The sequence below is a fragment of the Palaemon carinicauda genome, chromosome 41 (genome assembly GCF_036898095.1).
Source record: "Palaemon carinicauda isolate YSFRI2023 chromosome 41, ASM3689809v2, whole genome shotgun sequence".
Classification (NCBI taxonomy): Eukaryota; Metazoa; Arthropoda; class Malacostraca; order Decapoda; family Palaemonidae; genus Palaemon; species Palaemon carinicauda.
Window position 1 is genome coordinate 52,120,604 of NC_090765.1, and position 14,682 is coordinate 52,135,285.

Consider the following 14,682-nt stretch of genomic DNA (forward strand, 5'->3'; position numbering starts at 1 on the left):
ATTTCGTACCAGTTTAAAACTAATGTACATAAAGATGAAATATTTTAATTCTTTAGGGTAGGGTAATTGATGTGTATATTAATTTTATGTACTGTACATTGTTCCAAGCGTACAGTATTTTCCTCCTGAAAGTTGGTGCTTTCTGTGTGCCTCACATGGCCCACTATAAATATTCAAAAGCTTTTTTGTAGCATCTCTGGCACCCATTCACATATTTTAACTTTTTCTTCTCATTCAGTATTATTTCTTTGAATCTCTGCTTATCTATTGAAGTTTCCAAAGTCTATTTCACCTCCCAAAATCAGGCTGCTTATAAATTGATTGGTGTGTGCCTAGATAGAATATTGATTTTACTGTACCAAAAAAAAAGTGTAAGGTAGGATGAGACAGTTTGTCTATTAAAAGTGTTGAGGTATCAGATGTGATATTTTTCAAAGACACGTTAAAATTCTATGCCCTTTTCTAGTACGGGAACTTATCTCGGAACTTATCTCTTGGCTGGCCTGATGTAGAGAGCTTCCCTTCTATTTACAGTATTAATGATTTTCATATTTGACTAGAGAATAAGATTTATTTAGGTGTAGCTTTGCAAGTAATAATAATAATTAAGTCACAAATGCTTACATCTATGAAGCACAAGCCTTTGATGTTGAGTAAAATAGAATATGGCATCTTTACCCTACATATTCTGGGGATTGCTCGGGTAGGTAGGACCCCCAACCCAGGGAGGAATGTGGCTGAATGGTTCCTATGGTGAGCAAGCTTCCCCCCCCCAAACCTCTTGATTTTCACAATGTTCTATCTCACCAGTCACCATATGATGTTTTGATAACTTTAGTGCTGGGATTTTTAGTTATGTTTTGTGTTCCCATCTGATCTTCGTTTTTATTGTTCCTAACGTAATCGTTATTGGGCTAAAATTGGTTTGCCAGAGTGTAGGTTATGGCTCATCAAGTACGGGGTTTTCGATGTCCAACGGCCGTGGCCCTCTGCACAAAACATCTCCATTCATTCCGGTCTTGAGCCTTCCTTTCCAACTCCATCATCGTTAGCCCGCACATCTCCTTGATATTGTTACTCAATTAGTAGCGTTCTTTCCAGAGTATTGTGTTTCCGAACCTGGTGTCCAATAAAAGTTAGTTTTCTTTCATCCAAAATATCAAGTAATCTTTTGTAGAACTTCCACGTTAGTCTTTTTCTCAATCCAGCTTATCCTAAGGACTCTTCTGTAACACCATAGTTGCACCATGAATAGGTTATGGCTACCTAGAATTTAAACAATTAGACTTAATTTTTGAGTATTTCTTGTTCAATAATTGAGTCAGAATTTTTCTTAGTGATATTGTTCGATATGCGGGTAGCTGCATATGTTTAGATATCTTGCTCATAATGTTCTATTACTGTTGTCTTGATTGATGTAAGGGAAATGGCTGTTTTCTGTTCTATTTAGTTGTGTAATTTTAGGGGGGAAGGAACTAGTCCCTGTGTCTCCTTATTTAAGGCATAATGTTCAGGTTTTCCTTTTCAACGTTATGGGTTTTTACTGGTGAGTGTGGAATAATGTAAATTAAACTAAACAGCCCATTTTTATTCATACTGTGTCTACGGTGTTCATCGTAACATATCCTTATGTCCTGCGTGTTGTAGAAAGCGACTAAAAGGGTGATTTTTACTTTGACTTCTCGTGTGTAGATGTGCACATTCTTACGTGTAGGAGATTTAGCTTTTAAAATAACCTGACAAGTGTCCACTATAAGACAGTGGTATTACTTTTGGCTGGAACTTCTTTGAATAAATTAGATGCTCCGAAAATTTGTATATGGTATCTTCAAATAAAGCATAGATTAGGGTTCCAATTAGTGTTATGTGCAGATAGCCTCTACTTTGTTTGTTGTTTTTATTTACAGTATAATTAAAAAGGTATCAAATTCTTGATGCAGATAGTTATAAGTCAGATGTAACTCACTTTTCTATAAACTCTCATTCAATACATTTTCATTGACAGGTAGGTACCAACTTGCCGTTGTTAGTACCTGCCTATTTCCATTGATGAGCATGGAATGCTTTTTTGTCAATATGCCTCCAGTTAGATTATTTATTCTGTGGATGTGAATATATGAATAAAAGTCCACCTGTCCATAGCTCTCACACAGTCATGGCACATTGAATATTATGAATATAGATCTTAGATCTTAAGTTGAGCTTCAAGTCCTGAATATTAACTTGATTGATGGTTTCAATTAGGTGAATATGGCATTTTAAGATCTCGGTATTTGATTACAATTTTCCGTAGAGCGATATGTCACATGTAAAGAAAATGTGTTTTTCATTAATAAGAATTTATGAAAAATATTGAAAATTTAATTACATAATTCAGAACACTAATTTTTGATAATGTCTTCCATTTGAGGGATGAGTTTGTATATACAACCCATATGAGAAAGCTGTATGTAATGTAAAGATAAAATATGTACACGAAGAATATATTTGTACTTTAGGGCTTACTGATGACTAACATTATTTTATTAAGCACTTGATTAAAGCTTAGATTATTTTATTTTGCTGAGTCATACCAAAATTTGTGCATGGATTGGAACATTACTTTTAATTTCCAGCATTTTTTGTGTGTTGGGAATTTTTATTCAATGAAATGTATGAAATCATTTTATCCAAGACTTCTATCGCAGCAGCAAGACGTTCGTGACCAAGAATCAAGAGAATGGATGGATAGTAATTATGTATCTTATATTCTTTTTTGACATAGTTAACTTAGAGCTTAATTTATTCCGATGTGTTTAGATTTGAATATCAGATGTTACATAAATCATTATTTTTTAAAGCTATCACATTCTTTTTTTTTTTTTGTCTTTATTTCAAACTTTGAGTGTCTCATAGGACATTTTACTTATACTTGGCGTTCCAGGTAATATGAAAGTATTCATTGATGTAAATATGTTACCAGTGTTAATTTATTTCTAAGATTGATAATACCTTTTGATATTATGTAGAGAGCACAAGGGTTCTTGCCTGGTATAGATTTTTTTAATTTTTTATGTTTTGACGTATCTGATACTATAGGTGAATATATCTATAATGCAAGAATTTTTCTTTGTCGCTGGACGTAGGCCATTTTCATTGGTGGTTTAAATGTTATCGTAAACATATACAGTAAGTATCGGTGATGGTATGTGCTTTGTAAGGGGAGATTAAAGAGCACGATGATGATCATCATCTTCTTCGTCTGCATCATTTCCCACTTTTATGTGGGGGTCGATGTTTCTGGCCAGCTTTCTCCATCTACCTCTGTCCCACACTTTATCACTGGTTAATCCCTTTGATCGAAGGTCATCCTTGATACAGTCCATCCACCTTCGCTTTGGTCTCCCTCTCCTTCTCCTTCTCTGTACCTCCATTTCCATCACTCTCCTCCCAATATACTGTTCATCTCTTCTCATGACATGACCATACCACCTCAGTCTGATTTCTTGGATCTTATCTGATAGTTCTCTAAGTCCTGTTGTACCGCTAATTACCTCATTCCGTATCTTATCTCTTCTTGTCACCCCACACATCCATCTCGACATTCTCATCTCTGCTACATTCAGTTTCTTCTCTTCTATCTCTTTATTGCCCACGTCTCCGCTCCATACATCATTGCCAGTCTCACAACTGTCCTGTGTACTTTACCTTTTAGCCAAAACCAATATGGCCAGTAAAGAGCACAATGATACGTGTGGAAAATTTTCAGCATGTCACAAGTACCGGTAATACTTACAGTAGGATTTTTGTGTAGAGTACAAGTGTTGAAAGATGTTGTGGAACAATTAAGTTTGTATGTCATTTATTTGCATTGTTAATGGTAGTTATTTTCAGTAGTTCAAAAATTGAAAGTTGTTAATTGGTTAGAAATGTCTAGGGAAAGTAAGAAATTTTTTTGTACAATTTTTTAGATAAAAAAAACTGGAAGGGAACTCCCCAGAACTTGTGTTTTAAATGGTTTTATCCTATAAGGCAGTGTAGGAATCGGCACAAGATAATGTGAGAAAAAAAAAAACATGATGAATTTCAACTATTTCCATGAATCTTGCCTTTGAAATAACCGTTTTAAGAAGTGCGACGCCTCATTGTTCCTCAAGGATTTGTTTCAAGTTCAAGCTAATGGAACATATTTTTTTTTAGTTCATGGGGAAATTGAGAAGAGACTAGGCTGACTGTTTATAGAAGAGTTGATGAGAATGTGACATGCTAAGTACTCGCTTAACCATATCAGTTTTGTTAGTGATTAACCTTAAAAGCTCCTATTTAGTTTCTTTCGTTAATCTTAGAAGGCCAGAGAGTCTAAGGCGTTAAGTCTGACTTAACCTGCAAATTTAGTTATTAAAATTCTGTTTTTGCCCATACGTATAAGATTTAAATACCTGTACTGCACTGTGTTATTATCTCTGCCGTAGTGTATTACAGTACATTTAAAGGTTTATGGTGTTAAAGCCACTCATGAATAGTAGAGGCAAGGGACAGTGACATTGCCCTAGCAAGTAGGACAATGCTCTACAGATCGACCATATTTACATATGATCAGCACTTAAGCCCCCTCGTCACCAAAGCTAGGAACAGGGATGGCCTAGCAATGGCTGCTGATGACTCGGCAGGTAGACTTATAGGCTCCCCCAAACCCTCAACTTTAGCTCACAAGCCAGAGTCATTATCAATAGGCCACAACATTGAAAAAGTACAATTATATTTCTGAAGTGAATATTTACAAGTAGAAAAATTAAACATACTTATAGTTTATATTACCTATTGTTAACCTAATCCTTAGTTGGATGGGTGACTTAGAGAATAATTACCGCAGTTAAGGTTTTACTGCATTTTTTCAATATTAATCTTACCCGATAATCATGTAGCTGTCAACTCCGTTGCCCGACAGAATTCTACGGAAGGGATACGCCAGCGATCACTATACAAGAAGGGGGTGTACTCACCAGCGCCACCTGTGGCCAGGTACTGCAGTACTTCTTGTTGACACCACCTCAATTTTTCCTCTGTCGTGCTTCCGGCAAGACCTACATGGATACGCTTATAATTTTGGAGTCTTGTTCACGGTTTTTGGTGAAGTATTGCTCTAAGATTTCAGCTTTCGCTATACAGGAAACTTGTCTCTTAGCTTAGATAGCTTTTAGATTGATTTGATTAATGGTTAACGATATTTTGCTTTAATTGGAATTCCCCCTTGACTGTTCTTTGATTCAAGATGTCCGACCTTTCTCAAGCTCCTCCCCAAAGACGATGTAGGACTTGTATTAGGCGTATTCCGAAGGCCTCGGTTGATCCTCACACCGTTTGTTCCGACTGTAGGGGAAAATCCTGTCAGTTGGAAGATCGATGTGAGGAATGCGCCGGACTTTCGGAACTTGATTTTGTTCGATTCCTCAAGTATACCACTAAGTTAGAGAGAGAGAGAGTTAGGAGGAGTTCGGCTCGCTCTTCGCTTTATTCCTCACCCCATGATCCTCAACCTTTTCCTCCCCCTGTAGTGGCTACCCCCGATCCTACTATTTGTGCTCAGCCTGATTTGTCTGATGTTTTACGTGCCATTCAGGCTTTAGGTGATAAAGTGGAGTCGGTAGTGAGTGACCACAAGTTCCTCTTGGCAGACGTCAAGGAACTTAAAGTGAAAAGTGCAGTGGGAAGTGGTAGTGCCAGTGCTGTGCCGAGTGCTAGTGTCAGTGTCAGTGTTGTGCGTGAGGGTACTTCTGTGCGTGCCAGTCGTCCTCCCAGTCCGGGACCTCTTGCAAGCTCCCAAGCCCAGGGGAGAAGCAATGTCGAAGGGCAAAAGGGTTCGGCAGGCCTTGATCGGCGCACAGCAGTATCCTCGGTGGTTGCGGGCGTATCTTACAGAGATCGTCACTTCCACTCTCAGACGATTGAGCCCTTATTTTCCTCGTCTGCAGAAGAATTTTCGGGGAGAAAACGCTGGACTCAGGTCTCAAGACCTCTTAAGCGTAAAGTCCAGACCGCGCGAGTTCTACAGCCCGGATGTAGTCATTGGGCTAGCTCTGACTCGCCGCAGTCATCAGGTGACTGCACGCCTCCTAAGAGAGGTAAGGCGATGCCTCAACAGACCTCAACTTCTGTTAAGGCTCTGCCTCAACAGACCTCAACGTCTGTTGATCCCAAGATGGCTTTGCTGCAGTCTATGCAGTCGCAGCTTGCGGTATTGATGCGTGAGTTTCAGGCAGAGAAGGTTACACCTCCTCCTGCGAGCGCTCCTCCTCCTCTACGCAGTCCAGTCTGCCAGACGTACGAAGTTGAGGTTCCTCAAGCTACCTCCATGCGTGAGCTACCGCGTTGGGAGTTGCCAGATACCAGCGTTGTGCAGCAACCTCCACCTTCCTTGAGGCAGGAACCTCTTACCACGCGGCAACCTCCTCAACAATGGGGACAGGAGTCTTATGCCTTACAACCTCCTCTTCCTTTGAGGCAAGAGTTTCTTGCAGTAAGACCATCCTCGAGGCAGCAACCTCTTGAGGTACGACAACCTCTGCCATCCTTGAGGCAGCCACCTCAGCTCTCGCAGCTGATACCTCCACTTTCCTCGAGGCGAGAACCTCAACTCTCGAGGCAAGCACCTCAAGAACCTCAACTCGTGAGACAGGAGCCTCTTTCTGCGCAGCCGCCACCTCAACTCTCGCAGCACCCACCTCAAGAACCTCAACTCGTGAGACAGGAACCTCTTACTGCGCAGCCACCTCAACCCTTGAAGCAAGCGCAACTCTTGAGACATGAACCTCATGCAATGAGTCAGCCACCTCAACGCATGCATCTACCTCTTTCTCCTCAGCTTGAGCAGTCTTTGCAGCCTGAACCTCAGGTTTTACTACAGTCGCCTCTCACCACGCTTGCTCCCCAGACTCCCGCAGAGCCTCCTTCTTCCCAGCCTCATGACTTTGTCATTACCAGCCCTCATCCTCTTCAACAGAGACTTGAGGATGAATCCGCAAGTGTATATGCACCCGCTTGTCAGGATTCTGCCGTTCAGCATACCGCTGTAACTTTACCTCTCGCTTCTCAACCCTCAGGTGATGAGGTTTCTGAGGAGGAAGCTGCGCACCTGGATGATCCCTCTTCTGACGTGGAGGAACCCAAGTCGTTACCACCCTCCATTGACTTTCGCAAGGTCCTGGCTCTTTTCAGAGAAGTTTACCCGGATCACTTTGTTTCTGCTACCCCTCGCTCTCCTCCATCAGAGTTTTCTCTAGGCATGCAACCTGTTAAGTCTGCCTACACTAAGCTCGTCTTCGCTAGATCTTCTAAGAGAGCTTTGAGAATGTTAGGGGATTGGTTGCAGTCCAAGCAGCAACTAGGGAAGACGTCATTCATGTTTCCACCTACTAAGCTGACTTCTAAGGCGGGCGTATGGTATGCCACAGGAGAGGAACCAGGCTTGGGAATCCCTGCCTCTGCCCAGGCTGACTTCTCAAGTTTGGTTGACTCTCCACGAAGGTCGGCTATGAGGCGCTCTAAGGTCTGCTGGACCTTTTCTGACTTAGACCACTTCTTAAAGGGAGTCTTTCGCGCCTTTGAGATTTTTAATTTTCTCGACTGGTGCCTGGGGGCCTTGAGCAAGAAGACTGCCCCATCTGACAAGGACTCGGCCATGCTTATAATGTCCTGTATGGATAAAGCAATTCGCGATGGTTCCGGCGAACTTGCCTCCATGTTTGTTTCGGGAGTACTCAAGAAAAGGGAACAACTTTGCACCTTCCTTTCCACTGGTATCACCTCTTGTCAAAGGTCTCAGTTACTTTTTGCTCCGCTTTCTAAGTTCCTGTTTCCTGAGGACCTTATCAAGGAATTGTCTGCGGCTCTTATTCAGAAGGACACTCATGACCTTGTGGCCTCTTCAGCACGTAAGGCTAAGGTTGCTCCTTCGGTTCCTAGAACTTACCGCACCCCAGTGGCCGATACTCCTGCTACAAGATTTATTCCGCCCTTTCGTGGCAGAGCCCCCAGCCGAGGAAGTACCCGTCCAGACGGTTTCAGGGGCAGGTCCAAGAAAGGTCCCAAGCCTTCGAAAGGCAAACATTGACTCTCCTCCTCTCCAGACAGCAGTAGGAGCCAGACTCAAGATCTTCTGGCAAGCTTGGGAAAAAAGAGGTGCAGACGCCCAGTCTGTCAAGTGGCTAAGGGAGGGTTACAGGATACCATTCTGCCGCAATCCCCCTCTGACCACTTCTCCCATCAACCTCTCTCCCAACTACAAGGAAAAGGACAAGAGGCTAGCGTTACACCAAGAGGTGTCGCTCCTGTTACAGAAGGAGGCAGTGGTGATAGTCCGGGACCATCAATCCCCGGGCTTCTACAATCGTCTCTTTCTGGTGGCCAAGAAGACAGGAGGTTGGAGACCGGTGCTGGACGTCAGTGCGCTCAATGCTTATGTCACCAAGCAGACGTTCACTATGGAGACGACGAAGTCGGTCCTAGCAGCGGTCAGGCAGGAGGACTGGATGGTCTCGTTGGATCTGAAAGACGCTTACTTTCACGTTCCTATTCATCCAGACTCCCAACCTTTCCTGAGATTCGTTTTTGGAAAGGTTGTGTACCAATTCCAAGCCCTGTGTTTTGGCCTAAGCACGGCGCCTATGGTGTTTACGCGACTGATGAGGAATATTGCGAAATTCCTCCACTTGGCGGACATCAGAGCCTCCCTTTATTTAGACGACTGGCTGTTAAGAGCCCCCACAAGTCGTCGCTGTCTGGAGAGTCTCAACTGGACTTTGGACTTGATCAAGGAACTGGGTCTTTTGGTCAACTTAGAAAAGTCCCAGCTTATTCCTTCCCAAACCATCGTTTACCTGGGAATGGAGATTCGGAGTCAAGCTTTTCGGGCTTTTCCGTCGGCCCCAAGAATCAGCCAAGCCCTAGAGTGCATTCTGAGCATGCTGAAGAGGAACAGATGCTCGGTGAGACAGTGGACGAGTCTAACAGGGACCCTGTCATCGTTAGCCCTGTTCACCGAGTTAGGGAGACTCAACCTCCGCCCCCTTCAATTCCATCTAGCAGCTCACTGGGACAAGAATATGACGCTCGAAGCGGTCTCTATTCCTGTTACCAAAGAGATGAAGACTACTCTCATGTGGTGGAAGACCAACATCCTTCTCAAGGAGGGTCTATCGTTAGCGGTTCAGACCCCCAATCTTCATCTCTATTCGGACGCATCAGACTCGGGCTGGGGCGCGACCTTGGACGGACAGGAATGCTCGGGAACATGGAACAAGGAACAGGAAACGCTTCACATCAACTGCAAGGAGTTGCTGGCAGTTCATCTGGCTTTAATGAACTTCAAGTCCCTCCTGCTAAACAAGGTGGTGGAGGTGAACTCCGACAACACCACAGCCTTGGCATACATCTCCAAGCAGGGAGGGACCCATTCGAGGAAGCTGTACGAGATAGCAAGGGACCTCCTCATTTGGTCAAGAAGTCTAAACCTCTCACTGGTAACGAGGTTCATTCAGGGCAATATGAACGTCTCGGCAGATCGCCTCAGCAGGAAAGATCAAGTCATCCCCACGGAATGGACCCTTCACAAGAGCGTGTGCAACAGACTTTGGACCTTGTGGGGTCAGCCAACGATAGATCTGTTCGCCACCTCCATGACCAAGAGGCTCCCTTTGTACTGTTCCCCAGTTCCAGACCCAGCAGCAGTTCACGTGGATGCTTTTCTGCTGGATTGGTCCCATCTCGAGCTATATGCATTCCCGCCGTTCAAGATCATCAACAGAGTCATTCAGAAGTTCGTCTCTCACGAAGGGACACGGCTGACGCTGGTTGCTCCCCTTTGGCCTGCAAGAGAATGGTTCACAGAGGTACTACAATGGCTGGTCGACGTTCCCAGGACTCTCCCTCTAAGAGTGGACCTTCTACGTCAACCTCACGTAAAGAAGGTACACCCAAACCTCCACGCTCTTCGTCTGACTGCCTTCAGACTGTCGAAAGACTCGCTAGAGCTAGAGGCTTTTCGAAGGAGGCAGCCAGAGCGATTGCCAGAGCAAGGAGGATATCCACTCGTAGAGTCTATCAATCCAAGTGGGAAGTCTTCCGAAGCTGGTGCAGAGCCAATGCAGTTTCCTCTACCAATACCTCTGTAACCCAAGTTGCTGACTTCCTGTTACATCTTAGGAATGTTAGATCTCTTTCGGCTCCTACGATCAAAGGGTACAGAAGTATGTTGGCTTCAGTTCTCCGCCACAGAGGTTTGGATCTTTCCTCCAACAAGGATCTACAAGACATCCTTAAATCTTTCGAGACTTCTAAAGAACGTCGATTGTCCACTCCAGGCTGGAATCTAGACGTAGTCTTAAGGTTCCTTATGTCTCCTAGGTTTGAACCTCTCCAGTCAGCTTCTTTCAAAGACCTTACTCTCAAAACTCTTTTTCCTCGTCTGCCTTGCAACACCCAAAAGAGTTAGTGAGGTTCACGCCTTCAGCAGGAACATAGGATTCACATCCGAATCAGCAACATGTTCCTTACAGCTCGGATTTTTAGCAAAAAATGAACTTCCTTCACGTCCTTGGCCTAGATCGTTCGAAATTCCTAGCCTTTCCAACATGGTGGGTAACGAGCTAGAGAGAGTTCTTTGCCCTGTCAGAGCTCTGAAATACTATCTTAAAAGGTCAAAACCTATACGAGGACAATCAGAGGCCTTATGGTGTGCCATCAAGAAACCTTCGATGCCTATGTCCAAAAACGCAGTTTCGTATTATATAAGGCTTCTGATTAGAGAAGCTCATTCTCACATGAAGGATGAAGACCTTGCTTTGCTGAAGGTAAGGACCCACGAAGTGAGAGCTGTAGCCACTTCGATGGCCTTTAAACTGAACCGTTCTCTGCAGAGTATTATGGATGCAACTTATTGGAGGAGCAAGTCAGTGTTTGCATCATTTTATCTCAAAGATGTCCAGTCTCTTTAGGAGAACTGCTACACCCTGGGACCATTCGTAGCAGCGAGTGCAGTAGTAGGTGAGGGCTCAGCCACTACATTCCCTTAATCCCATAACCTTTTTTAACCTTTCTCTTGAATGCTTTTATTGTTGTTTTTTGGGTTGTTACGGTAGGCTAGAAGCCTTCCGCATCCTAGTTGATTTGGCGGGTGGTCAATTCGTTCTTGAGAAGCGCCTAGGTTAGAGGTTGTGTAGAGGTCCTTTAGTATGGGTTGCAGCCCTTTATACTTCAGCACCTTAGGGTTGTTCAGCCTCCTAAGAGGAACGCTGCGCTCAGTAAGGAAGACGAACTTATTAAAGGCAGAGTAATGGTTCAAGTCGACTTCCTTACCAGGTACTTATAATTTCATTGTTATTTTGAATAACTGATAATATGAAATACGGGATACTTAGCTTCTTGATATACATGTACACTGGTTTTCACCCACCTCCCTGGGTGTGAATCAGCTACATGATTATCGGGTAAGATTAATATTGAAAAATGTTATTTTCATTAGTAAAATAAATTTTTGAATATACTTACCCGATAATCATGATTTAATTGACCCACCCTTCCTCCCCATAGAGAACCAGTGGACCGAGGAAAAATTGAGGTGGTGTCAACAAGAAGTACTGCAGTACCTGGCCACAGGTGGCGCTGGTGAGTACACCCCCTTCTTGTATAGTGATCGCTGGCGTATCCCTTCCGTAGAATTCTGTCGGGCAACGGAGTTGACAGCTACATGATTATCGGGTAAGTATATTCAAAAATTTATTTTACTAATGAAAATAACATTTCAATTTTGTAAATAGTTCCTAGAAATTTTATAATTCATTAAAAAAAAAAGGTTGGGCCAGCAGATCTATTATGTATCCAAAACATCTGGTTTAGAAAATATTAATTAGTTGTAGCTTTTTTTATGAAAATAGGTTTATACATTTTTTAAGTCCTGTTATTTTGAAAAGGGTTAGTCCACTAGGTTAAATGTTATTTTTTAATCAATTTAATATTATGCAATGATGAACATTTTACAATTTGGTATGTGGAGTACAGTACTCTAGTTGTAAAGGTTTGACGTGTGTCGTTTAGCCCATTTCTTTTACTTTACACAGTCTTTAGTTTACTATTCTGTTTGTATCTTTAACCATTGTTCTTACTATGTATGGATTTTTATAACATAGCTAAGACCTGTCATCATGTTAGAGGCATGCATTCCACATTGATTTTCCCTTCTCGGTCATTCCATCTTTTTCTTGAGGGGAAATGTTCATGAATGTTGAGCTGAATGGTCAGATTTATAGTGCTGTAATCTATTGATTATCACCACTTCACTTTCTTACCTCTTGAGAAGTGTACTACAGTATTTAGGTTTTCTATGACAGAATTTGTTTCCCTTATTACAATCCGATCAGAATAGTTTAACTCCTCCCAACTTGAGTGTTGTTGTTTCAGCTTGAATTAAACAAGCTTCACTTAGTGTTAGGTGCTTGCAAGGGTTATTGGTGGGTTTAGAAGTTTTATTCCAGCTGTGACCAAGTTGTGGAATGATCTTCCTGATCGGGTAGTTGAATCAATAGAACTTCAAAAGTTCAAAGTTGGAGCAAATGTATTTATGTTGACCAGGCTGACATGAGTCTTTTTATAGTTTATATATGACTTACCTGTTTTTGACGTTGTTAATGGTTTATATAGGACATATCTGTTTTGACGCTGTTACTGTTTTTAGAATGACATTTTGTTAATTTATTCTCATTATTTATCTATTTCCTTATTTCCTTTCCTCACTGGGCTATTTTTCCCTGTGGGCTTATAGCATCTTGCTTTTCCAACTAGGGTTGTAGCTTGGCTAGTAATAATAATAATAATAATAATAATATTCCTGTGTCTGGTCCAGGAGGGGAGGATGACATGGAGAGTAATTTATTCATTTTTACCTTTTTGTTTATTCTAAGGTCTTGTTGCTTTCACTTCTGAAAAAGTAGATCATAATTCAAAAGTAAGTATGGAAATAATAGGCTTTATTATAAAAACCTGTTACATTATGGGTCATTTCACTACCAGGTAAAAGTGCATCGCAATGCTCTCACTGATGCCTCAATTTTTTTGGGTCTATGTCAATAATTTCCGGCAAGATTTGAATTGCGGTTTCACACGGATTCGCATCGGTGTTTAGCCTTAGGGTATTTAAGTAGCAATGGATGATTACCTTTTATAAATCAAATTGCACTCACACACCTTAGGCTACAAATGTTATTTATAAAAAAAGAAGCCACATAGAAAATGTACTCAGAATCTCATTTTTGGTTTGCTCAACTCCTAGGCCTGTTTTATTTTGGTGTACAGTAGCCAAGGTTGCCATTTCAGATTAACAACCTAAAAGAGTTTTTTTCCCGGGATTTTTTTTATCATAGAGGCATCCTATATTAAGTTGGTTAACACTATTGCCTGGTTCATTTGATCGGCATTACTATTGTGTGTGTGAGGAGTAAAATAATATTAACAGGGAACAGGAAATGGTATAGCCTGGAATGACTTGGGAATTTTGATTGAACAAACCCTGCAGTTTTTATTTTTTTATTTTTTGCACAGTTGCTGTGGGTGAAAAGACTTAACCTATGAAGTCTTTGTTTCTTTCATGTGTGTTTTGCATTGCATTCCAGATGTTATTAAAAGACTAATTAAAGCATTATAATGTTTGTTAGAAATCTGTCCTAAAATTTTATTTTCTCAATCTATGTCTTAATGCTGTTTTATGTACAAATGCTCAAAGCCAAGTAACTGTTGTTGTTCTGTGCACTGCTGCTTGCAATGGAAGGAGTGGGCGCATTTTCCTGTAAGTAGTCATGGTATGTCCTTGTAAACTTGAATGCAAGATATAGTAAAGAGAGATTGTGGAAATGTGATCGGCCATTTATTTTCTGCATGTTGTAGTATGTCACGCATGGTGCATCCTGCTCAGCTTTTGTTAGTGTGGTTATATGTAGTTTCTGTTTTTTTTTTTTTTTTTTTTGTCCGTTGCAGATTGGTCAGGATGGCTTGCATGATAGGATATTAAGTTGGTACCCTACAAAATTTTTCAATTTTGTATCAAGTGAAAGGTTAAAATATACTATAAATGTACAATTTTATTTATATGCTTGTTTTCCTTCTCTTTTATGTTTTAGTTTTGATCTTTGAATATTTCTTTTGGAAATTATGATAGTGCCATAAAACTGTACCGCTTTTTGTTAGTAATCTAAAATGTAGAACTCTAGGTTATAATGATTATATGGGAAGAATTGTGAGGGTTATATACAAGATTGAAGATGCTTTTATAGGCAGTACATTGTAGTAGAGTATGCCAGTGGTGTCCTGAGACAGTACATGAAAAGTAAGGTACTGTTCTTACATTTTACTAATGTATTAATTTTCAGACTTAAAAGGTAAAGATATGAAATATCTTGGTATTTGATTTAAAGATATTTGTTCTTCTATGATTGAAGGGATAGCTACTCTTTGATGTTATCTCTGGGTGGTATTCTTGTAAAGGGAATGTGATAGTATTTGAATAGGTCCAGAAAGGAAAGGTTTTTAAACATTGGAAAGCATTTCAAATGGGATTTTAAAATGGAAACTAGCAATGCCTTATGCTTCCTCAAACAATAACCTCCTCCTATAGGGTACAAAGGTGTTAATGTCATGGATCTTCTGTCAGAATGAAAT

The 14,682-nt window shown here is 41.4% G+C and overlaps 1 protein-coding gene across 2 annotated transcripts in view; it reads left to right on the forward strand.

Annotated features, from left to right (window-relative positions):
- The window catches only part of Arp2 (Actin-related protein 2), a 64,462-nt gene that overhangs the window by 27,275 nt on the left and 22,505 nt on the right, over positions 1 to 14,682 (forward strand). Inside the window, exon 4 of one of the 2 annotated variants that reach the window (XM_068364710.1) lies at positions 13,796 to 13,813. The exons of the other annotated variant lie outside the window; for it this stretch is intronic. Coding sequence (XP_068220811.1) covers positions 13,796 to 13,813 — 18 coding nt within the window. The remainder of the gene's footprint in view (positions 1 to 13,795; positions 13,814 to 14,682) is intronic. 2 annotated transcript variants of the gene reach the window in all.